Source organism: Bombina bombina, chromosome 10 (assembly GCF_027579735.1).
Source record: "Bombina bombina isolate aBomBom1 chromosome 10, aBomBom1.pri, whole genome shotgun sequence".
In the NCBI taxonomy this organism is placed as follows: domain Eukaryota; kingdom Metazoa; phylum Chordata; class Amphibia; order Anura; family Bombinatoridae; genus Bombina; species Bombina bombina.
Genome location: NC_069508.1, coordinates 179,912,096 through 179,939,403, shown reverse-complemented (window position 1 = coordinate 179,939,403; position 27,308 = coordinate 179,912,096). Strand labels below are relative to the sequence as shown.

General features: G+C 41.4%; 1 protein-coding gene across 1 annotated transcript in view; it reads right to left on the bottom strand.

Annotated features, from left to right (window-relative positions):
* Positions 1-1,297: 1,297 nt before the first annotated feature.
* Positions 1,298-27,308, bottom strand: part of BTBD19 (BTB domain containing 19) — a 170,826-nt gene continuing 144,815 nt past the window's right edge. Inside the window, exons 6-8 of the mRNA XM_053693552.1 lie at positions 20,493-20,624; positions 4,885-5,010; positions 1,298-3,439 (exon numbers count right to left, since the gene is read on the bottom strand). Of these exons, the coding sequence (XP_053549527.1) occupies positions 3,305-3,439; positions 4,885-5,010; positions 20,493-20,624 (393 nt within the window). The 3' untranslated portion in view covers positions 1,298-3,304. The remainder of the gene's footprint in view (positions 3,440-4,884; positions 5,011-20,492; positions 20,625-27,308) is intronic.

The following is a 27,308-nucleotide window of genomic DNA, read 5'->3' as shown; positions in this document are numbered from 1 at the left end:
GAAATAACCCCTGTGTTTATTATTCAGAGAGTCCTGAAGTTTTACTTAGATTGTAAATTCTCTATTGAGCAGGACCCTGTATTAAAGGGACAGTAAACACCAAAAATGTTATTGTTTAAAAAGATAGATAATCCCTTATTACACATTCACCAGTTTTGTACAGCCAACAGTTATACTAATATATTTGTTATCTCTGAATCTAAGCTTCTGCTGACTGCCTCCTTATTTCAGTTCTTTTGACAGACTCACATTTCAGGCAATTAGTGCTGACTCATAAATAACTCCACAGGCGTGAGCACAATGTTTATCTATATGGCACACATGAACTAATGTCCTCTAGCTGTGAAAACCTGTCAAATGCATTGAGATAAGAGACAGCCTTCAAGGGTTAGGAAATTAGTTCATGAGCCTATCTAGGTTTAGCTTTCAACTAAAAATACCAAGAGAACAAAGCAAATTGGAAAGTTGTTTAAAATGACACGCCCTAGTCCCAGTTCACCTTCCCTGCCTTGTTTATTTATTGTACCTCCTGTAACGTGCTGGGAAACCTGTCGGTGTATTACAAATAAGCATAATAATTAGAGTAACAAAAATGATAATAATAATAATAATAAAATAAAATAAGTTAAGCAAAGGAATATTGTCCACACCAGCAACTCATCATCTGGATATGAGCTTCAGATAATGATATCACAGATTAAAAATCCACAGTAACAAAGAAAGAAAGAAATCATAATTTTCTTAAACTGACAAAGTGTTTTCCTTCTTTTTTTTAGTTAAAATAAGGAATTTTAACATGCATGTAATGGGTGTTCTTGAATGAATATATTGTTTTGCATGTAGAGGCATGTCCCTGACAACCAATGGCGCTGTAGGATTTGATTACAAGCTCATAAACATACATTTCCTGCTTGTTTCAATAATACTTTTAACAACTTTGCATTAAAAACAGGAATGGCAGTGAGGATACAATCTGCTCCTAAAGACTAGAGACAAAATATATTGCTGATGTGCAGGTCATTGTGGCATAAGACCAGTTTGTTCTGGGCTGCAACAGCACAATAATGGGCAGAGTAGACTTGGTTGTGACTCTCACATGCAGAGGAAGAGGATGATCCGGATCTTTTTAACACATTAGTCACTAAGTTGCATTTTCACTTAGGGCAAAGAGCAATGTCAAGTGTCAGACTCACTTGTCTCACACAACATACACAGAATAAACAGACACCAAAAAACCTCATGATGTTGACCTTGTGCAGGAATTCTTTCACTATAAACATCAAAATTATTGCACTAGTTGCTAGGAAACAGAATATTTATTATTGTATCCAACATCACAATGTCATTTAGACTTACACAGTAACCCACCCAACAAATATACAACATCATAACAGCAGTACTAAAAAATATACATAAAATATAATAAAATGAAATTTGAGAAATGTTGGATTTATAATTCAAACATCAGGTGCCCTGTTCTTTTTTGGCCAAAGCCAAAATAATGCCAGATGGTTGGTGCTGCATACTTTATCCCCTAAGCTGCAACGGACCATGCTCAATGTTTCCTGGTTTGCATCTTGAAGGCTTATGGGCCGATTTAACAATGTCCACCCCACAATAATAAATGCCGACAGCATATGCTGTCGGCATTTATTATTGCACAAGCATTCCTTATGAAATGCTTGTGCAGTTCCGCCACCTGCAGATTCGCGCCCAATCGGCCGCTAGCAGGGGGTGTCAATCATCCCGATAGTATCCGATCGGGATGATTGCTATCCGCCACCTCAGAGGTGGCGGACGAGTTAAGGAGCAGCCGTCTTAAGACCGCTGCTTCTTAACTTTTGTTTCAGCTTAAAGGAATGGTAAACACTATTCTAACATCCTTTACTAACCATTAGTTTGTCACTAAATCAATTTCCAATTCTATTTTCGTTTAATGTAGTCTATGTAAAATATAAAGATAATCTATAATTTACCCCTATGTTGGCCGCGATCCCCCGCCGGCCCCCCCTCGCAGCAATAAATCACTAGCTCTGACACATCCAATGAAAATGCGTGTCTACGGGCTTGTTTGCCCTCATTATGGGAGGCAATAGCGTTGTGGTTACATATGCGCATGTGAAAACTAAATTCCTTATCCGCAAGTTATAAATGACAAGATGTTATTTATACACGATGCGCGTCCACAATTTTTTTTTGCGCATGCGTACACCGCTTAATCGAAATTGTCGGGCTACGCCAAAGTAAACATTGAATAATTTCATGCCCATCGATTCATTGTTTACTTCTAGCAGATACAGTAAGTATTGTTCAATTTTCCTTTTTATTGATATCCCACGAATTTTGAAGCTATATATTTTTTATTCTTGTTACTAATAAAACAAAAAAATTAAAATAATATTTTAGCAAATATTGAAATGTTTTTATATATAATTATGTTAAATTTAAGTTTCTTGAGAAAATAAAGATTACAAATCTTAATTTTGAAATTAATAAGGAATAATAATTGGTAATTTATGAAAACGAGTGTTATAAAATTAATATTGTTTGTGGTCAGATAATTACAATGCTAACTTTCAATACTGCGTTCTTGTGCGCTATCCGTGAACGAAGTAAACAATGAATCTCTTGATTCAATGTTTACTTTGTTCATTGACAAATCGGAATTTGCGCATGCGCTCTTTAATAGCCATATCGGGAGCGCGCAGAGACGTGTACAGCAGGTGGGACTGCCGCGCAAGTCACTGAGATGAAAACTAAAATTAACATGGAGCGGAGTTGGCTCTCATAACAGAGAAAGATTAGAAGAGGTTAATAATAGATAATGCCTTTATCTAAAAAACCCCCAATAAACTAGCGTTTAAACTTGCATTTATATATATTTTGCATTGCTGCATCGTAAATAGCATTGACTTTACCATTCCTTTAATAATTCGGCCCCTAAGTATCGAAAGTAAACCAATAACATGAAGGTTTTTTTTTGGTTTATGCAATGCTGTAATGGCGAGAGTGCACACGCATCGTACACATGGAGTCATTTATTTATCTCGTACAAACTGCATTTGCTGCTGATGCATTATAAATAAAATATATAGCTATATAAAAATACATCTTTCTAAGAACAATTGCTTTAAATAAAGAAAAAAAATTAAAATATCATTCTCTTGATTTATGAGGCACTTCAGTATAAGGTAGCACGTTTCTGTGCATAAAGCAATGTTTTTCTAATTGACACTCTGGTCCTATGATGATCACCAACGGTGTCTCAAGCTGTAAACAGGCCCATAATTTCCAGTACACACGGTCACTTGCAGAGAGGTTCCAGGTAGCGGTGATGCTCACGCAGCAGTGTACCCTTGCGACGGTGGAATAAATGTGATTGGGATTCACCAATTTTCTTAAGTGCGTGGAATTTCCATGCCTGCGCAATGTAGCTTTCCTATAGATTAAGGTTGGGGGAAAAAAAAACTGTAATCACACGAAAAAAGAACAATGTGCATGTGTGCAGTTCAGTGTCTTAAAGGGACATGAAACCCAAAATTTGTCTTTTATGATTCAGTTAGAGAACACAATTTTAAAGAACATTCCAATTTACTTCTATTATTTAATTTGCTTCATTCCTCAGATATCCTTTGTTGAAGAAATAGCATGGGTGAGCCAATTACACAAGATATCTATGTGCAGCCACCAATCAGCACCTACTGAGCCTATTTATATATGCTTTTCAACAAAGGATATCAAGAGAATTAAGCAAATAAAATAATATAAGTAAATTAGTATGTATAAAAAAATATTTGTATATGTATGTATATATATATATATATATATATATATATATATATATATATATATATATATATATATATATATATATATATATATATATATATATGTACTGTATGTGTATATATGTATATAAATATATACGTGTGTGTGTGTGTGTGTATCGCGCATGTGCGTGTAAACATTCAAAATTAGGGGGAGGTATAAGGTGAGTTTAAAATCCTCCACTACGCACAAAATATAGAGAAAATAACTCATTGTGTAGTTCATTAACAAATCTAGACAGGCAAGAAGGCTTGTTTTTTTCACAGAAAACCTCTGAATTACAGTGTTTCCAATGCAGCAAAAGATTCTGGGTAAGATATGCAAATTATGTTCACAATGACACACCTTTTTACTTCAAGTCTGCTTTTGAGCAGTATCCCTTTACGCCAAAGCATCACTGTTCACACAGCTTATAAACTTAGCTAGGGTTAGTGCAGTGATTCATAACCATCCCAGGACAGACTGTTCAGAGGTTTTCTGTGGGAAAAAACAAGCCTTCTGGCCTGTCTAGATTTGTTAATGAACTACACAATGAGTTATTTTCTCTATATTTTGTGCGTAGTTGAGGATTTTAAACTCATCTTTTACCGCCCCCTAATTTTGAATGTTTTTGTATTTTGCCAGAAATCAACTTCACCCGGCAGTGATTCAAACATTCTCCCAGATGAGTAGCAATAACTATGAAACAGTCTGTCCTAGGATGGTTATGAGTCACTGCACTAACCCTAGCTAAGCTTATAAGCTGTGTGAACAGCAATGCTTTGGCGTTAAGTGAATCTGCTGAAAAGCAGACTTGAAGTAAAATAGTGCGTCATTGTGAACCTAATTTGCATATATTACCCAGAATCTTTTGCTGCATTGGAAACACTGTAATTCAGAGGTCTTCTGTGGAAAAAAACAAGCCTTCTGGCCTGTCTAGATTTGTTAATGAACTACACAATGAGTTATTATATATATTTATATATATATATATATATATATATATATATATATATATATATATATATATATATATATATATATATATATATATATATATAGTAAAATTCAACTAACCGGTATGAGCTTATCGTTGCTGTTTTCTTTTTCAACAGATGTTAGCTCTTCTGGGGACAAAAGGAAAAGACGCAACTCCCGCACGACTTCCAAAGCAACAGTGTAGACTGGTATATCAAGCACCACCTGAAGCAAAACATAAAATAATGTCTGAGCTGAAGACCCAACAACAAAAGACGCGTACGACTGTTGCAGAAAAAACGCCCTGTGCATGAAAGAAAGAAAAAATAGTTGAAACCTACTACTATTAAAGGGACAATGTATTTAAATATTTTGTCATCAAATGTGAAAGAGCAACATCAATATGTTGATTTTTTTTATTTTTGCTACAAACAAAAATATAAAGTAAAAGCTGTTTAAATTTAAACTGATATGCCAGTATTAGTTGCACACTCCCTGCATTAGCCGAAGTACATATCAGCCAAGGATAATTAGCATGAAGTACCTATCAGCCACTGAGCATTAGCATGAAGTACCTATCAGCCACTGAGCATTAGCATGAAGTACCTATCGGCCAATGATAATTAGCATGAAGTACCTATCGGCCAATGAGAATTAGCATGAAGTACCTATCAGCCAATGAGCATTAGCAGGAAGTACCTAACAGCCAATGAGAATTAGCAGGAAGTACCTATCAGCCACTGAGCATTAGCATGAAGTACCTATCAGCCACTAAGCATTAGCATGAAGTACATATCAGCCAATGAGAATTAGCATGAAGTGCCTATCAGCCAAGGATAATTAGCATGAAGTACCTATCAGCCACTGAGCATTAGCATGAAGTACCTATCAGCCACTGAGCATTAGCATGAAGTACCTATCAGCCAAGGATAATTAGCATGAAGTACCTATCAGCCACTGAGCATTAGCATGAAGTACCTATCGGCCAATGATAATTAGCATGAAGTACCTATCGGCCAATGAGAATTAGCATGAAGTACCTATCAGCCAATGAGCATTAGCAGGAAGTACCTATCAGCCAATGAGAATTAGCAGGAAGTACCTATCAGCCACTGAGCATTAGCATGAAGTACCTATCAGCCACTAAGCATTAGCATGAAGTACATATCAGCCAATGAGAATTAGCATGAAGTGCCTATCAGCCAAGGATAATTAGCATGAAGTACCTATCAGCCACAGAGCATTAGCATGAAATACCTATCAGCCACTGAGCATTAGCATGAAGTACCTATCAGCCAACGAGCATTGATATGAAATGCCTACCAGTCAATGATAATTAGTATGAAGTGCACAACTAATATAGTTGTGTTTGTTGTTTATTTTTTTTACTTTATAATTTTTCTAAAGTTAAAAAAAAAGTTTAGATGCTGATATTTCATATGAACACATTTTGAAGTACCCTATCCCTTTAAGAAAGCATTCAAACATGCAACTCACTGTATAAGAATATACTGACTACCCCAATTTAAATCTGTATCTCTTTAAATTTTTAAACAAATGATGAACAAGTTACAAAAATTGTACCTGTAATCTATTCATTATCTTTTTGCCTAATGATCATGGCTTTTTGTTATAAAAACCAATCACTCTGCACCATAATATAAGATGAGATTTACAAAGTTTGATGAGCACAGTGAAGCACGGACTACCCATGTAACTTGTGCTCACAGTATTTTTATATGTCTGCACATTACAATTAGCATCCTATAAAACAAACAAGTCTACATCTCTTGCTTTACCACTGGATCAGATATTCTCCTAATAAAAACTAATACAATAATAATCATTGTGCACACCTTTATGTAAAAAGCGAATACATTAAAGGGACAGAATAGTCAAAATTAAACCAATGATTCAGGTATAGCAAGCAATTTAAAACAACTTTTTAATTACTTCTATGATCTCATTTGTTTAATTCTCTTGGTATCCTTTGTTGAAAAGCATATGTAGGTACTCTCAGGAGCAGCAATGCACTACTGGGAGCTAGCTGCTGGTTGGTAGCTGCACATATATGCCTCTTCTTTCCATTGACTCACTGAAGTGTTTAGCTAAATCCCAGTAGCGCATTGCTGCTCCTTCAACAAAGGATACCAAGAGACCTAAAACATTTTTTAATAGAAGTAAATTAGAAACTTAGTACCAGTTACTAGAGCGTGGAAGGGATTGAGTATATCTGGATTCCCAGCATTTCAAATATAAATGTACAAATTTGAGAATACTAAATTTTGTTTTTTTATAGTCTACAAATATTTGTTTACTTTATTCTGCAGTCCTGAAAACAGAAGGTCTTACTTCTGGCTATGGTTATATCAGAGATGACCTAATTAAAGGCTTGATTACAAGTGGAGCACTAATTTATTGCTCGCCCGTTTACAGGCGCACGATAAAGAACCAGCCATTACAAGTGTCTGGTTATTGCTACCGCAAGCTCGCAAAAAATTAAACCAGGTCAAACCTTTGGTTAATTTTTTTAAAGCGTGTCAACTGCCCCAAAATACAGTTTAGTAATCCTTATTAAAAAATAAATATGGTGGCATCTTTATTTTTTAATAAAGTATCTACACAAAGCAGTTATAAGGGACTAAAGTGGGTGGGTGTGGGGTGAAAATTGCCTTTACATTGTGGTATACAGATACATTTATATTTGCTGCCCATAACTGTGCGACTTACCTCTTCGCTGCGCTAGTTCTCATGCCATGTCTGACGGCATCAGAATGAGGCTCCCATTGGAGCCTATGGAAGCGCTCTCTCGACCCCCTCAACTGTCCCGATTTTCGCGGGACAGTCCCGATTTTAGGGGTCTGTCCCACTTTCCTGGGTTGCTTGCCATCTGTCCTGCATTGCCCCATGCATTTAAAAAGAAAGAAATTCTATTGGGCCCATTCTCAGAAGCAGCTGACTTTTCTATCCCATGGGTATATACCTGTTAGATTCCCTGTGGAAAAGGAATGGTGTGTGTGTGGGTTAAGCAGGAGTAAGAAGCTGTATACCCTCTGACCGCAGGTAATGGTGACCTCTAACCTCTGGTAGTGATGACATCTAACCCCTGGTGATAATACTAGCATGCCTTCAGTTTTATGCGATGAGTAGTGCTAACACCAGGATAATGAACAGTGGCAGCCTCAGACTGCCAGCTAATGTGCTTGCCAACCCCAGGACCCCATACAATGAAATACAGATATATGATGTAGTGTGTGTGTATCTGTATGTATAAGTGTGTGTGTGTATCTGCATGTATAAGTGTCCTGGGATTCTGTGGGACTGGGGCTGCTATGGAGGCGCCGGCCTGTTTGGTGGGGCAGGAATGGAGGGAAAATTGTGGGATTGTCCAGTGTCTTATCAAGATGAGCTTTGTGTATAAAATGAGTGTGTGTTTTCCAATAAAGTCAGTTCCTGTTTCACCTGAATGCTAGTATGTCTAGTTATTTGGGTGGGCTCCTGCTAAAATCACTTTCCTGGGCTACATAGCAGCCTGTTCCAGGCAGAGGAAGGACCCTCTGGCAGAGCTACCTAGTCTGGGTAGCCGGACTCTGTCACAGGGTGGGACCCTGAATACTGGTTCTCGCAGGCATCAGGGGTGGCTACAGGCTGTGATCACTTGCCAGCAACATAGCTGCAGTCAGAACGGTGGAAGCAGGACCCATTTGGCTGAGCTACCCAGTCGGGGTAGCCGGGGTATCCGTCACATTGGCTGGCAGTGGTGGGAAACTTCCAAGTTCCTGGAACATTCAAACCACTACCTGAAGACAAGTTCGGATGGAGACCAGAGGAAAGACTGCGGGCCCCAAGAGCAGACCAGCCCTCACCCGAGAAATGCTGGAAGGTGACCAGGTGGCTGGTGGGTCGGATGAGGACCAGGGCCATGAGCAACCTCCTACAGCGCACAGCAACTAGTACCGCATCTACCCCGGGGACAACTGCATTCGACATACAAAGGGAAGTGGAGTGGCGACTGGTGCTGTATGATACCTGATAGGTTATGATAGGTTAGCAGAGCTTCACTAGTCTATGGGAGGTGTTTCTTCCGCCTCCGAGGTGCAGGCTCCCCGAGCACCCAAGTTACCCCATGGGGCCTTCCAGGCCTACACATTAGAGGAGAAAGATATTGGTTTCTATCTTCGGGTTTTTGAGACCCAATGTGAACTGCAGGGGGTCGCCCACGCCGACTGACTATCGGTCCTGATTGGCAAGCTGTCTGGACGGGCTTTGGCTGCTTTCCATTCCACCCCTCCATACGAACAGAAAGACTATAGCAAGGTGAATCCTTGCTCGTTATGGACTCACGCCGGAGGCTCATCGGCAGAAATTCCGGGCACTACGGAAACAAGAGGGGCAGCCTTTCACAGAGTGGACCCACCAGTTCACTAGGTCAATGGCCTCCTGGCTAGCTGGCTGTCAAGCCACCACTGGAACAGAAGTGGCACAGCTTTTCCTCCTGGAGGATTTTTACAACCATGTTCCAGTCGAGGTCAAGGAATGGGTCCATGATCGAAGGCCCACCACAGGACACCAGGCGGCTGTTCAGGCGGACCAGAATGCAGCCGCCCGGTTCCCTCTGACCCCCAGCCAACCCTCCGCCCAGCTCCCGCCGCCATCAAGTCCCCAGCAGCTCCCAACAGGCCCTCGACTCTGCTGGTCTTTATCCCCCCAAGAGAGTCAGGGACTCCCGAGGATGCTTCGCCTGTGGGCAGCCTGGACATTTGAGGCGGGAATGCCCAACTCAGAACTGACCTCATCTAGCAGCCCAGCAAATACACCCCCAGCCCACCAGCTTCACAACCGCCCCAGCCTGGACCTTCCAAACTGCGGCACACTATGTGTATGCCCCGGCCCCAGTGGACTACCCTGAATGGGCTGAAGAGGAGTTTGGCACCCTACAGGAACCTAACTTGGTGACCTCTGATAACTGTCAGCACCACTACCAGACTGTTTAGGTCAATGGGAAGGCAGCCCAAGAATTAAGGGACACTGGGTCCACCATTACCATGGTTTAGCCTCATCTGGCCTCCCCATCTACACCCACTGGGCAGACCCTTATTGTTCAGGTGGCTGGAGGCACCACTGTCTGAGTCCCCATAGCCCATGTCCATCTGGCTTGGGGCACCAGGGCCCGTGCTGTTGATGTGGGTGTGATGAAGGACCTTCCCACAGAGGTTCTACTGGGAAATGACCTCGGCCTCCTCATTTCAACCTTTTTGGCAGATACTCCCCAGGACTCCTGGCCAGTGACCACCCACGGGCAAGCTGTACCGGGTCTCCCAGAGGAAGAAAGGGCCAGTGCCCAAGCAACAGCTGGTAGTACCGAAAAGGAATCGGTCCCACCTGTTGCACATAGGGCAAGACATCCTTCTGGCCGACCATTTGGGCAGCTCCCGAATCCACCACCACCTTTCCAAATCTTTTTCTGGCCAAGAGATTAAGGCCTATTGCAGAACGTGTGTGGTATGCCAGAAAGTAGGTAACACCGGGGACCATACCAAAGCCCACTTGCCACTAGGTATCCGGAGGCAGTACCCCTGAAGAATATCCTAGCAGAGACAGTGGAGAAATGCGCTGCCATGGATATTCACCAGCGTGGGCTTCCCCCAAGAAATGGTATTGGATCGGGGGACTCAGTTCACCACCGAGGTCACCCAAAAGTTGTGGGAACTGTGCGGGATCCAACCCCTTTTCAGTGCGCCATATCACCCCCAGACCAATGGGCTTTGTGAAAGGTTCGACAGGACCCTGAAGCAGTTGCTTTGGACATTCTCGGCCACTCACAAAGACTGGGACAGGTACCTGCTGCACTTTCCATTTGCCTACAGAGAGGTGCCCCAGGAATCTACTGTTTTTTTCCCCCTTTGAGTTGATGTATGGCTGGAAGATCAGGGGATCCCTAGACTTGTTGAGAGCCCACTGGGAGGAGTCAGAACATGAGGGAGGACCCTCCATTGCATGTCATAAAATTCAGAGACCGACTGAAGGACCTCACTGCCATGGTGCGGGCGAACCTTCAGGCTGCTCAGGGGAACCAGAAGCGGTGGTATGACTGTAATGCTCGTAGCTGAATTCTGGTAGTAGGGCAGAAGGTCCTAGATTTGAAGCCTGTCAAAACAAACAAGCTACAGGCTTCATGGCAGGGACCCTACAAGGTGGTGGAACAACTGAATAACACCACCTACCTTGTAGTCAAATGTTCAGATGAACGAGTCCAGCGGACCTTTCATGTGAACATGCTCAAGGCATATGAAGATCGACCCAAGGACATGGCCACTATCTGTGCTCCGGCTGTGGAGGACTCTGAGAGCCTTCCCATGCGGGAGCTCCCTGGCCCAAATGAGATCCCCCAGGGGGTCAGAGACATAACCCTCGACAAGAGGTTAGAGGTGGGCCAGAGACAGCAAGTCCGGCAGTTACTAGAGGACCACCAATAAATATTTTCCAATGTCCCTGGGTATACCCCAGCAGCCCTCCACTGAGTGGAAACCCTGGGACAGGCTCCCCTGAGACAGGTAGCGTACCGAGTACCTGAAGCTGTCAGAAACAGTATGCACCGGGAGCTACGGGGAATGTTGGACCTTGGTGTTGTTGAACCATCCAGCAGTCCCTGGTCATCCCCGGTGGTGCAGGTCTCCATGAAAGATGGCACCACCCGGTTCTGCATTGATTACCGTAAACTCAATGACAGAACCACCACTGATGCCTACCCTATGCCCTGGGTCGATGACCTGTTGGACAGGATTGCCGCGGGCACTTCCTGACTACCCTTGAAGGGTATTGGCAAATCCCCTTAGCCCCCAAATCGGTCCCCAAATCCGCATTCATCACCCCCTTTCGGCCTCTACCAGTTTAAGGTAATGCCGTTAGGGATGAAGAATGCCCCAGCTACCTTCCAGCATATGGTTGACTGCCTCCTAGATGGCCTCCAGGACTATGCCTGTGCCTACCTAGATGACATTGCCATCTATAGCGACACCTGTGAGGACCACTTAATCCACCTAGGTGTCGTTCTAGATCGCCTTAGATCCGCTGACTTAACCCTGAAACCAGACACACCATAAGGTGTTCGGAAGACCAATATATGGGCCACCGAGTGGGCTGCAGAAAGCAGTGACCAGAGCTGGCCAAGGTCGAGGCAGCGGCAAACTGACCCACTCCTCGCACCAAGACCCAAGTCCTAGCCTTCTTAGGAACTGCCAGCTATTATCGGAGGTTTGTCCCTAACGATAGTACCCTCGCCAAACCCCTGACCGACCTAACCCGTAAGAAACTCCCCCGACAGGTCCTATGGTCCCCAGAGTGCGAAGTTCAGCCTTGGTCACTGCCCCCGTCTTGGCCGCCCCTAACCCCAACAAACGTTTTTGTGTTCACACCTATGCCTCCATGTTCGGGTTAGGAGCAGTCCTGTCACGGTGCCAGGAATCAGACTGAGACGAGAAGTGCAAAAATAATCACACCTTTATTAATAGCAAAAAATAATAGAAAGTCCACAAGTCAAATAACAAGCCAGGAGTCAAAACTAGAGCTGGTAGTCAGACGAGCCGAGTCAGGAGCCAAAGCGAATAGTCAGATGAGCCAGAATCAGCAACAAGGAAAACAGCAGAGTCAGGAAAAAGCCAGGGATCAGGAACCAGGAAGGACGTCAGGCAGCTAGGTAATACACAGGAACTCTCACAAACAGGTCTGAGACAACGCAAAGGCAAAGCATACTGAACAGAGGCCCTTTAAAGTGATGACATCACAATTCTGAGACTGCATCCTGTCTCACACGGATGATGCACACCAGTCTGTCCATAAAAGGAAGTGCAGGAAATGAGCAGCACCCCCACAATGCACCATAGTCAGAAAGAGAGGTGAGTAAAATGGCTGCCAGCAGCACATGGCAAACAAAATAGGGAAAAAAACCCTGACAGTACCCTCCCCTCAACGACCCCTCCCCTGCGGGAGGACAAAAGGCTTATTGCGGAAACGAGCATGGAAGGCACGGAGGAGGGCGGGAGCATGAACATCAGAGGAGGGAACCCAAGAGCGCTCCTCCGGACCGTAGCCCCTCCAGTGAACCAAATACTGTACACGGCCCCTGGACATATGAGAGTCAAAAATGCTGCTGACCTCATACTCCACATGGTTGTCAACAAAGATAGGACGGGGGCGAGGCAACACAGTGGTAAACCGATTACAAACCAATGGTTTCAAGAGGGAGACATGAAAAACATTGGAGATGCGCATAGCAGGAGGAAGGTCAAGAGCGTAGGCCACAGGATTAACCCGTCGGAGTATTTGAAAAGGACCAACATAACGGGGAGCCAATTTATTGGAAGACACACAAAGGTTCAAGTTGCGGGAGGACAGCCAAACTCTCTCACCAACCTGGTAGGAAGGCGCGGGCAGACGCCTATGATCAGCCTGGAACTTTTGGCACTGCATAGAACGATGAAGGTAATCCTGAATCTGCACCCACGTGGAATGGAGTTGCCGGAGATGCTCCTCCAAAGCCGGAATACCCTGAGACATGAATGAATCGGGCAACAAGGATGGTTGAAACCCATAATTCGCCATGAACGGGGATAACTTGGAGGAAGCATTAATAGCACTATTACGAGCAAACTCTGCCCAAGGTAACAGTTCAGACCAATTATTGTGGTGATCTGAGACATAGCAACGGAGGAACTGTTCCAGAGCTTGATTATACCGTTCTGCAGCCCCATTGGATTGAGGGTGATATGTCGAGGAAAAGGAAAGCTGGATCCCCATTAGCACAAAAGGAACGACAAAATCTGGAGACAAACTGGCTACTCCGGTCCGACACTATCTCCTTGGGTAACCCATGTAAACGGATCTGAGCGGTAGGCAGCTTCATCAAGGGAATGCAATGTGACATTTTAGAAAAACGGTCAACCACCAAAAGGATAGTAGTATTGCCATTGTAAACAGGGAGCTTGACAATGAAGTCCATGGAAAGATGTGTCCAAGGACGCTCACCATTAGCAATAGGTTGAAGAAGACCCACAGGAAGACGTCGAGGAGTCTTATTCTGTGCACAAACTGAGCAGGAGGCAACATATGCAGCAACATCAGAACGAAGACCTGGCCACCAGAATTGTCGAGTGACAGACTAAATCATTTGGTTCTTGCCTGGGTGACCTGCGGCTTTAGGATAGTGGTAAGTGTGCAAAAGTTTAGTTAGAAGATTCTCAGGAACAAAACAAAACAAACAAAAACACTTACCACTAGGTTTCTCAGGAGGTGCATTGGTTTGTGCAGCCAGGATCTCCTCCCCCAAGGGAGAAGTCAAATTAGTACGTATGGTAGCCAAAATATGGTCAGGAGGTATAACTGTAGTAGGTACAGACTCCTCCTTGGACAGAGGCGAAAATTGTCGAGAGAGGGCATCAGCCCTAACATTCTTACTACCAGGCAGGTAGGAGACCGCATAATTAAACCGAGACAAAAATAGCGCCCATCTGGCCTGTCAGGGCGACAAATGTTTTGCTTCAGATAGATAAGTTAAATTCTTGTGGTCAGTAAGAATGAGCACTGGCACGCTAGTACCCTTGAGAAGATGCCTCCATTCCTTGAGTGCCAAAATTATGGCCAGTAATTCCCTGTCGCCAATTTCATAATTGCACTCCGCTGGAGACAATTTCTTAGAGAAGAAACCACACGGATGCAAGGAACCGTCAGGCGTAGGACGTTGATACAAGAGGGCACCTACTCCAGTCTCAGACGCATCAACCTCAAGAATGAAAGGCAGGACAGGGTTATGATGAGCCAGAACTGGAGCGGCAGCAAAGGCGGTCTTAAGACTATCAAAGGCCTTAATGGCAGTAGGTGACCAATGGAGTGGATCATTCTCTTTACGGGTCATGTCTGTGATAGGTTTGACCAAGGAAGAAAAGTTTTTAATAAACTTTCTATAGTAATTGGCGAACCTCAAAAAACATTGAATAGACCGAAGACCAACTGGGCGAGGCCACTGCAGAACTGCAGATAACTTGTCAGGATCCATGGAGAACCCTGCAACGAAGATAACATAACCTAGGAAGGTTACTTGAGTCTGATGGAACTCACATTTCTTGAGTTTACAAAACAGGCCGTTCTCACGTAGTCTCTGAAGAACCCGTGTAACATCAGAACGATGAGCCTCAAGTGTGGGTGAGTGTATGAGGATGTCGTCTAAGTACACCACAACACACTGTTGCAACATACCTCGTAGGACATCATTAATAAATTCCTGAAAAACAGCAGGAGCATTACATAGGTCAAAGGGCATCACAAGATACTCATAATGCCCGCTCCTGGTGTTAAATGCTGTTTTCCATTCATGGCCCTCCTTAATCCTAACAAGATTGTACGCTCCTCTCAAATCAAGTTTAAAAAAGAACGTAGCTCCCTTGAGGTGGTCAAAGAGTTCCGTAATGAGCAGAATAGGGGAAGCATTCTTAATGGTAAGACGATTAAGACCCCTATAATTGATGCATGGTCTTAACTTGCCACCCTTTTTCTTCACAAAGAAGAAGTCAGCCCCTGCAGCAGAGCAGGATTTGCGGATGATCCCCCGCGACATAGCATCTGCAACATACTCCTCCATAGCACAATTCTCTGCAACAGACAGAGGGTACACCCGGCCCCGAGGAGAAATGGCTCTGGGTTGCAGGTCTATGGCACAATCGTAAGACCGGTGAGGAGGCAACGTACCGGCACGCACCTTGTCAAAAACATCTAGGAACTCTCGGTACTCCTCTGGCAATTGAGATTCCGAAGAAGTGCACAAGACTTTAACTGGTTTCCGAAGACAAGTGGAAATACATTGCGGGACCACGACAAAATTTCGGACCTGCGCCAGTCGAGACTGGGATTGTGCTTTTGGAGTCAGGGATAACCCAGAACAAACGGAAAATGCAGAGAGTTTATCACCTGGAACTGGAGGGTTTCAAAATGGAGAGCACCAACAGCCATGGACAACGGAGCAGTTTCGTGAGTAAAGAGTGTGGGCTGAAGGGGCCTGCCATCAATGGCCTCAATAGCAAGCGGAACGGACCGAGGCAAAACAGGATTGGAGTGCTTTGATACAAAAGCACTGTCAATGAAATAGCCCGCAGCACCGGAGTCAACAAGAGCCTGAGTGACTATGGAGGAGTCCACCCAGGAAAGGACAACCATGACCAAAGGTTTCTCCTTAAGCGGTTCTGGGGACGAGGATAAACCACCCAAGGTCTGCCCCCCGACAGGACCTTAGGTGTGAGCGTTTCCCGGCCGTGTAGGACAACACTTCAAAAGGTGGCCCTGTAACCCACAATCGAGGCAGTGCCCCTCCCTCCTCCTAAAGGCCCTCTCCGCCGTGGAGAAACGCGTGAATTTCAACTGCATCGGCTCAGCAGTACCTGGTGACTCGGGACCAGGAGGCATGGGAGGAAAGGGAGGCATGGGTGGGAACGAACACGTAGGAGACACCGGAACAGGAGGCTTCCACAAGCGCCCCTTGAAAGAGGGCCTCTTTTTGAGTCTGATGTCAATTAGGATAAAAAAGACACCAATGCCTCGAGATCCTCTGGTAAATCTCTGGCAGCAACTTCATCTTTAATCGCATCAGAGAGCCCATGAAAGAAGGCAGCAACAAGGGCTTCATTGTTCCAACCTACCTCTGCGGCAAGCGTACGGAACTCAATAGCATACTGAGCAACAGATCTTGTACCTTGCTGAATGGATATGAGTCGTTTAGCAGCAGAGGAGGAGCGAGCCAGAACATCAAATACCCTTCGAAAGGAGGCCACAAATTCAGGGTAATTTGAAATCACAGGTTTATTTGTCTCCCACAAGGGATTAGCCCAGGCAAGAGCTGTCTCAGAGAGTAACGAGATGAGAAATCCCACCTTAGCTCTGTCAGAGGGAAACGCCTGAGGTAACATCTCAAAGTAAATGCCCAAACGCAAGGTCGCATTCCCATTGCACCTAACTTGTAATACCAGCGCACATTTACGCAAATATTGCTTTAGCGAATACTACATCTTGTGTATCTGCATGCATAAGTGTATGCTATGTAGTGTGTATGTGTGTGTATGTATAAGTGTATACTGTGTAGTGTGTGTATCTGCATGTATAAGGGTAAGCTATGTAGTGTGTGTGTGTATCTGTATCTATAAGTGTGTGTGTAAATCTGCATGTATAAGTGTATGCTATGTAGTGTGTGTGTGTGTGTGTCTGAATGTATAAGTGTAAGCTATGTAGTGTGTGTGTGTGTGTGTGTGTGTATCTGTATGTATGTGTGTGTGTGTATCTGCATGTTTAAGTGTATGCTATGCAGTGTGTGTATCTGTATGTATAAATGTAAGCTATGTAGTGTGTGTGTGAGTATCTGTATGTATAAGTGTGTGTGTGTGTGTGTGTGTGTAGTGTGTGTGTATCTGCATGTATATGTATATGTAGTGTGTGTGTATTTGCATGTATAAGTGTATGCTACATAGTGTGTGTATCTGCATGTAAAAGTGTATGCTATGTAGTGTGTATCTGCATGTATATGTGTAAGCTATGTAGTGTGTGCGTATTTTCATGTATAAGTGTATGCTATGTTGTGTGTATATCTGTATGTATAAAAGTGTATGCTGTGTAGTGTGTATCTGTATGTATAAGTGTATGCTGTGTAGTGTGTGTGTGTGTGTGTATCTGTATGTATAGGTTTGTGTGTAAATCTGCATGTATAAGTGTATGCTATGTAGTGTGTGTGTCTCTATGTATAAGTGTAAGCTATGTAGTGTGTGTGTATATCTTTATGTATACGTGTGTGTGTATATGCATGTATATGTGTAAGCTATGTAGTGTGTGTGTAACTGCATGTATAAGTGTATGCTATGTAGTGTGTGTGTATCTGCATGTATAAATATATGCTATGTAGTGTGTGTGTATCTGCATGTATAAGTGTGTGTGTATATGCATGTATATGTGTAAACTATGTAGTGTGTGTGTATCTGCATGTATAAGTGTATGCTATGTAGTGTGTGTGTGTGTATCTCCGTGTATAAGTATATGCTGTGTAGTGTGTGTGTATTTGCATGTATAAAGTGTATCCTATGTAGTGTGTGTGTGGCTGCATGTATAAGTATATGCTATGTAGTGTGTGTGTATCTGCATGTATAAAGTGTATCCTATGTAGTGTGTGTGTGTTTATCTCCATGAATAAGTGTATGCTGTGTAGTGTGTGTGTATCTGTATGTATAAGTGTAAGCTATGTAGTGTGTCTGTATCTGCATGTATAAGTGTAATATATGTAGTGTGTGTGTGTGTACCTCCATGTATAAGTGTATGCTATGTAGTGTGTGTGTGTATCGTTATGTATAAGTGTATGCTGTGTAGTATGTGTGTGTATTTGCATGTATAAGTGTAAGCTATGGAGTGTGTCTGTATCTGCATGTATAAGTGTAATATATGTAGTGTGTGTGTGTGTGTGTGTGTGTGTGTGTGTGTGTATCTCCATGTATAAGTGCATGCTATGTAGTATGTGTGTATCTGTATGTATAAGTGTATGCTATGTAGGGTGTGTGTGTGTATCTGCATGTGTAAGTGTATGCTATGTAGTATGTGTGTATCTGTATGTATAAGTGTATGCTATGTAGGGTGTGTGTATCTGCATGTGTAAGTGTATGCTATGTAGTGTGTGTGTGTATCGTTATGTATAAGTGTATGCTGTGTAGTATGTGTGTGTGTATTTGCATGTATAAGTGTATACTATGTAGTGTGTGTGTGTATTTGCATGTATAAGTGTATACTATGTAGTGTGTGTGTATTTGCATGTATAAGTGTAAGCTATGTAGTGCGTGGGGGGGGCCCTCTTTTGAATTTTGAAATGTTGGGAGGCTTCCGTGCACTGCATGCATATGTGTAAGCTATGTAGTATGTGTGTATCTGCATGTATAAGTGTATGCTACGTAGTGTGTGTATCTTTATGTATAAGTGTGTGTGTATATGCATGTATATGTGTAAGATATGTAGTGTGTGTGTAACTGCATGTATAAGTGTATGCTATGTAGTATGTGTGTGTATATGCATGTATAAATGTATGCTATGTAGTGTGTGTATCTGCATGTATAAGTGTGTGTGTATATGCATGTATATGTGTAAGTTATGTAGTGTGTGTGTATCTGCATGTATAAGTCTATGCTATGTAGTGTGTGTATCTCCATGTATAAGTGTATGATGTGTAGTGTGTGTGTATTTGCATGTATAAGTGTAAGCTATGTAATGTGTGTGTAGCTGCATGTATAAGTATATGCTATGTAGTGTGTGTGTGTATCTGCAAGTATAAAGTGTATGCTATGTAGTGTGTGTGTGTTTATCTCAATGTATAAGTGTATGCTGTGTAGTGTGTGTATCTGCATGTATAAGTGTAAGCTATGTAGTGTGTGTGTATCTGCATGTATAAGTGTAATATATGTAGTGTATGTGTGTATCTCCATGTATAAGTGTATGCTATGTAGCGTGTGTGTGCTGTGTAGGGTGTGTGTGTATCTGTATGTATAAGTGTATGCTGTGTAGGGTGTGTGTATCTGCATGTGTAAGTTTATGCTATGTAGTGTGTGTGTGTATCTGTATGTATAAGTGTATGCTGTGTAGTGTTTGTGTGTGTGTGTATTTGGATGTATAAATGTAAGCTATGTAGTGTGTGTGTATCTGCATGTGTAAGTGTATGCTATGTAGTGTGTGTGTGTGTATCTGCATGTATAAGTGTAAGCTATGTAGTGTGTGTGTATCTGCATGTATAAGTGTAATATATGTAGTGTATGTATGTATCTCCATGTATAAGTGTATGCTATGTAGCGTGTGTGTGCTGTGTAGGGTGTGTGTGTATCTGTATGTATAAGTGTATGCTGTGTAGGGTGTGTGTATCTGCATGTGTAAGTTTATGCTATGTAGTGTGTGTGTGTATCTGTATGTATAAGTGTATGCTGTGTAGTGTTTGTGTGTGTGTGTATTTGGATGTATAAATGTAAGCTATGTAGTGTGTGTGTATCTGCATGTGTAAGTGTATGCTATGTAGTGTGTGTGTGTGTATCTGTATGTATAAGTGTATGCTATGTAGTGTGTGTGTGTATCTGTATGTATAAGTGTATGCTATGTAGTGTGTGTGTGTATCTGTATGTATAAGTGTATGCTGTGTAGTGTTTGTGTGTGTGTGTGTATTTGCATGTATAAATTTAAGCTATGTAGTGTGTGTGTATTTGCATGTATAAGTGTAAGCTATGTAGTGTGTGGGGGGGTCCTTCTTTTAAATTTTGAAATGTTGGGAGGCTTCCGTGCAATGCGAACGCAAGGTCGCATTCCCATTGCCCTAACTTGTAATACCAGCACACATTTGCGTTTGCTGGTATTACAAAGTGGAGCGCAAATATTGCTTTAGCGAATACTATATTTTGCACTCCACTTGTAATCTGGCCCTAAGTGTGTACTTTTTTAATATACTCACTTTTTTACACAAGCGTGTGCACACTGTTTTTGGGTTTGATGGTTATATTTTCTCAGTATTTTGGTCACAAATACACAACTTACTAAATGTATATTTACACATCAATTAAACTACAAGTCAGCCCTGGCAGAGGACCCATAAAATATTGAGGGTTGGAGTTGAGGAAAATATAAGCATCAATTACTTGTTTTGGAGCTCAAACACTTACTGAGCTGACATGGGCCCATTCCCGCACGGCCTGAATAAGAGGGACTTCGTCAATGGTCAAGCGGTCACTTTGTAGGATGCACAGAAGTCCCATTTCTGAGAGCTCACGGAAACTCTGAGTCTTAATAATTTCCTGTGGGAATAAAGCAGGATGTGCTATTAAAAGAAGTGTTCCCATATGGCAGCAGCTAGACCCTGCAAGAAGCAGGCCGGATACTCTGCTGAGCATTGCTACACTTGATCACACTGCATCCTGTTTGTATTAATCAATGCAGATAGTCAGTGAGTCATAGCACATTATGTCAGAACAGCACGGATGAGAAGTGTGCATAGTGATAGGGACCAGGGCCGGATTTACATCTCAGGTGCCTGTAGGCACAAAAACCTGAAGCGCCCCCCCCCACCCCCCCACCCCCCCCTAGAAAAAAGTGGAAAAAATGAGGACTTTTTTTTATTATTATTTAGGACAACTAAAAATAAATATTAGATGTAAAATTACATTTTCCCTTTTATGGAGATACACAAATACACACACCAATTGCAATATTTGTTGTAATGGAAGCTACACCAAAAATCAATATTCACTTGACTCAAATGGCCATACAATTTCTATTATGTATAACAAAAACAAATCATGTTAAACTTTTAATGCAAAATATTCTAAAGAAAACCCTATTTAAAGGGACATCAAATGTGACAGTTTGCTGGGCATTTTATTATTGCACTAGTGCTTGCAGAGAAGTGTGTTAGCCTCTTGCAAAAGAGTTAAACACATAGTCAATGTCAGTTCTGAGACAGCAATACACATCTGTGCAGACCCCAGATGGGCTCATAGGACATGTTTATTGACAAGCCATTAGTGTATTGCTTTTCTGGAGATGACTTGACTATGTGCTTAACATTTTGTTGGAGTCAAACACAGTTTTGTGTAAACAATAGCAATATTAAAACTAGCAGCATGCAAGCTCATCACCATCAACAACCTGTGCAGCCAGTGGAAGAAAATATAAAATGTAGGGAAAAAAATCTTGTAAACTCTGATATTTTTGGTACAAACACACACAGATGTTACATTTATTTTGTTCTGAAATATAAATATCATATGATGTTGCTCTCAAAGGAAAACATGGAATGTTGTAGATTATATGTAATCCAGGGGTCAACAAATGTGTTTAAAATTAGAATTTAGAAATTCAATGGGAGGGGTTTAGTTTTAATCTTTGCCCTCTCTCCTTCATGGCTCCCTCAACTGCTGTAACATATTCCCAATGAAACACTCGACTTTGTAGGCACCTGGCAGCACAATTCTTACTAAAATAAATGCCCTCATAAAAAAAAAAAAAAAAAAAAAAAAAAAAATTTTTTTTTTTTTTTTTTTTTTTTTTTTATTATTGACAGGCAGGCGCCCCTCACTGCAAGGCGCCTGTAGGCACATGCCTACTGTGCCTAATGGGAAATCCGGCCCTGATAGGGACCCAAACCTTTATTATGCCAACTTGCTATGGGCTATAAATAAATATATATGTACATTTTACCATGACGATCCTGATTTTATGGGAGTACAATGTCCCTTTAAAAGGGGCACAAAACATTTTTTTTCCTTTCTTACCTCTATGATGGTTTATAAAATGTGATTCAATTTAGAACACTCTAAAGTTCCCGTAGTGAAAACAAAATGGTTTGTCGCTCTCCACCAATAAAACAGTGCGAGTTCTCCTTATCAGCCAGTAAGCAATAAGGTCCAGCTGAACCTCTTTGACAGCTTCAGAATGAAAAGAGTGCTCTTTTATAGGAATGGTATGAATATTTTCAGCTCAATGTCCCTTTGAGGTCTTGAGTCTTTACCTTATGACACCCAGGACAGGATTGCTCATTATATTCTTGGTTTTTCATTCAGCAGTAAATCCATATGATGAAATGTATGTTAATCTCTGTATCTGCAATGTTATTAAAGTGAATGTAAAGTTTGAGGAATGAGTGCCCAGTTTTTAATAATCCTATTAAAAACAGGGGCACTTTCATTCATCAAACTTTAAATTACACTGATTTTGTTAAAATACTTACCTTTTGTTTCTGCAAGCCGCACCAGCCCGTCACAAGCCTCTTCTTACGTCAGGAATGACGATTCTGGCATCCTCCAATCACGGCTTCCCCCCCCCCAGAGGAATCATTGCCTAAACCAAAGCTGTGATTAGTGGAAGGCCAGAATAATCATTTCTGACGTCGGCAGAGGCTTGCGACGGGCGGAGGAAGCGCTGGAGCGGCTTGCAAAAAGAAAAGGTAAGTATTTTAACAAACGCAGTGTAATTTAAAGTCTGATGAATGAAAGTGCCCCTGCTTTTAATAGGATTATTAAAAACCGGTCACTCATTCCTCAAACTTTACATTCACTTTAATGGTAAACTTTAAGGAAGTTTTTACTGTTGTTAATGTTTTGTGTTTATTAGTTAACGAGATACACTTTGAGTTTGTAAAACAACTTTGCAATATATTTAATTGTTTATTTTGCCTGTTTATAATTTAATTTTAGTAGATTCTCCAGTCCTGAAAACAGAAAGAGCACACAGCAGGCTTCACAAGCATAACCCTGTCACATATATAAATATATAAGTACATAAATATTTAGACAGACATATATATACATACACACACACAGGCAAGTGATGTTTAGCGCGGTTGCGAATTCCATTGAAAGTATAGGGCGCGCTAAAGAGTTGTTGGCCGCACTAAACCTCTTCTGGTAATTCTGTTTTACATTAACTTGTAATAATTAGCATGCTAATTTTAGCGTGGTCCAGCAATATTGTTATTGCACCCTGCCCTCCACTTGTAATCTGGGCCAAAGTGTTTACTGTTCCTTTAATTACATCAATGTCTTATGAGTTGTTTGTGCAGTTTGTTCTTCCAAAAAATCCAGCTAGGGACACTGTTATCACTTTTTTATTTGTAACCTGTACCCTTTATATTCTGCATTAATTAAACAGGAGTTTTCTTTCTATTTTTCAATAGTTAATAAACATATTTAGAGTTCATCACAAACTAATTTTCTCTATTTTAGCACCAAGTAATTATTAGTTTTTAATTGGTAAAAACCTAGAGGGATTTATTTTTTGTTTTCCCCTCCCTTTTGCTCATATACATCTTTCTTGTTAGCGCCACAACTTTTTGTTTTTATTAAATACAGGTCATGTTACATATAGGGGGATATTTATCAAAGTGTCAACTAATAATACGCCGGAATCCCGCATCGTATTTGATGCAAGAGATTGATATGCCGTAGTTAACAAAGCGTCAAGATCGTCAAATGTTGAAATGTGTGATGAAATATGCGCTCCCACGATCTCAATCCGACGCAGATCGATGCTTGCGTCATTACAGATGTTTTGAATTCACATTCGACTCTATTTAAACCTTTTCCCAATATATCAAATTGGTCCAATGCAGCGTACCTAGTTTTAAATCCGCCACCCTTGAGGCCGCGGATGCCATAGAAATCAATAGGAGTCTGAAAACACAGAAAGCTTATGTTCGATGCTGCAAGAGAATGAAGCATATTACATAATAAAAGTAAATTAGAAACTTTATTAAAATTGTATACCCTTTCTAAATCAAACAATTTATTGCTCCACATTTACTGCACTAGTAGACATAGGGATAAAAATGAAAAATACATTACTACTTATGGATTATGTTACAACTCTCACTTCAAAGCAAGGGGACAATATTATTTCTCCAAATTTGTTGCAAAGTTTTGCCCCAAACTTGTTGCACTAATAGATATAGAGATAAAAATTAAATATATACACAACATAATATAGCTAACTTCCTTTTTATTTTTTTGGAAAAATCTATTTGCACCATGTTTAAGCCATGTAATACAAGTCCCACTCTCCACTTTGTACCAAATTTGATGCACCACTTTTCGCACCAATTATGACGCAAACTCCTAAACAACCCACACACTAGTGAATTTTTCAACCACTTTTGATTGGAATATGCATAATCACATGCTTTATGACATCAGCCAATCTGATTCAAATATACATTTTAAACTATCAATTGCTCGATACTTTTGTCATTGATCACTCATCAGAACTTGTAAGTGCCATTTGTTACATTGTGTATTATACTTTGAAAGTATGTATATGTGAAATTAGTATTAAAGATAAACATTGATGCTGACAAAAGGACACACAGTGTAATATTTTTTAGTCAATGTTTTTAAAATTCGAATCACCTCTTTACTGTCATGCTTTTTCAGTGTATTTCTTCCTTCTCTTGAATTTCTTTTTCAGTAAGAAACGTCATCTTTTATGCCAGTCCATTTTATAACACCTGTGTAGGGGTGGTTTTTAAAACTAGATTGCAATCTGGAGGGGTTACACAGGTACAGAGAGAAAACTGTCCCAGCTCTTAAAATATCCAATGATTGCAAATAAATACATATAATACCTTGATTACATGTTATATTCGCAATTAGAAAAAAAAAAAGGAATTTAGGGACATGTAAATATGTTTGCAAAAGATTTCTGACATAACACACACACACACACACATATATATATATATACACACACAGTATATACACACACAAGTATGTGCAAAGAAATATGTACAAATTCTAGCATTAATAATCATTTATAAAAAAACATGAGATAAAAGCATATCATGACTTCTAGAAATACAAATACACATACATTTATGTGAAAGTATCATATAACAACAAATAAATATAAAAAAAACTTTCTATGAGATATTGTTTGTTGATGTATAAATCTAGCTATTTCTTGGACATTAACAGATGAAAAATAAAAGATTAGTAATGAAATAGTATAAATAAAATTGGGAAAAAACAGAATAAGCGCAACATCGATGACTGTTAGTTAACAACAGTCTGATGCTCATCGTGCCGTACTTGACGCGCCTGTTTTTGAAGTTTTTTTAAATAAATAATGGCATTGTACGTGGATCTGCGGCAGCGATGTCTGGCGAGTGTATTGACGTCGGCGAACGCATCGAGATTGACGCTTTGATAAATATCCCCCATAGAGTCTAATCTAACACCAGCGTCTCAATATGACCCAACTTTCTGTACTCTCCTGCTGTGCTGCATATTTTACATATTGTGTGTGTATATTGTGACAGCAGATGTGATCTGTCCTCCTCATATCCTCAGTGACAATGACACTTTGAAACAAAGACGTAGACACAGCATGCAATGCAGGGTATGGTCCTGTGACCCCAGACACTGTCCTATACTAATCTGTCAAACAGGAGAGCAGCTGCAGCTGAGAGGCTGGGACATAATCTTATGTGAATTAGCACATGCCAGGATATCTTGTGATTGTCTGTAAAGTAAATGATCCACCAGAAACAAAGCAAAACATTGCAAAACATTTAGGGGAACAGACACAGCACACACGACAAAAACATCACAAACACACAGGGGGAACAGACAAAGCACACGTCGCACAAACAGCACAAACACACAGGAGAACAGACAAACACACATCACACAGACAAACATGACAAACACACAGGGGGATCAGACAAACCACAAGTCACACAAACAAACATCACAAACACAAAGGAGGAACAGACAAAGTACACGTACACAAACAAACAGCACAAACACACCGGGGGAACAGACAAAGCCCACACCACACAAACAGCACAAACATATAGGGGAACATACAAAGCACACACTACACAAACAAACAGCACAAGCACACAGTGGAATAGACAAAGCACACCCCACACAGACAAACATGACAAACACACAGGGGAAACAGACAAAGCACACATTACACAAACAAACATCACAAACACAAAGGAGGAACAGACAAAGCACATGTACACAAACAAACAGCACAAACACACAGGGGAAAAAGATAAAGCACACATCATGCAAACAAACAGCACAAACACACCGGGGGAACAGACAAAGCTGCAAACTACCTGAACCAGCTATTTTATTTGGAGCAATTGCAGGTTACAGAATTAGCTGTTTGGCTTTTCAAGGGAGAGGGGGACAACGCACAATTTTACAGAAAAGCAACAGGGGTTTGATGTCCTTTTAAAGCTGCCTAGAGCAGCGCTGCATGGTATACATAAAAAAAGGCAGCTGTTGTGGAGTTGATTTGCATACCATCACCCAGAATTCCCTGCTGCATTGGAAACACTGCTGAGGTTTTGTGTTATACAATGTCCTGTTGAGTGTTATATGCTCATAATGGGAATAGGCTTTTCTTTATCTTTCTACTCACCATAACTTACTCACAGGGGTGTATTTTGGCCTTGGCAAACAAGGCACTTGCTTAGGGCAGCAGATTTTGGGAGGGCAGCACTTTTTGAGTCTTGATACACACACTCACTACACCCACACTGCACTACACACTTACTGCACTACACAGGCACACTGTACTACACACACTCACCATATAAAAACCTACACACACATACACACATGTGCTCGTTATACCCTCACCAAAAAAGGCCTGGGAAGCAGAATGCTGAGTGCCTAGAGCAGCACAAAACCTAAATACGCCATTTCTTAGCATCTGGCTCAGATGGCCTATTCCAGATTTTTATACATCAGTAAGAAATCTGTTTGTAGGCGGATGAAGCCAGAAGGGATTTCTCTTGCTGTGACTAATGCTACTTGGCTTTCTGAGAGGAGATGTGCTATACAATCATCTAATGTGCATTAGTTTAATTACAAATCAGCAATCCCTAGTTGTCTAGTGGGGGTGCATGATCCCTCCCTATGCTCTTGGCTTCTATATGAGGTGAGTTTGGGGGTAGCACAACATCTAGA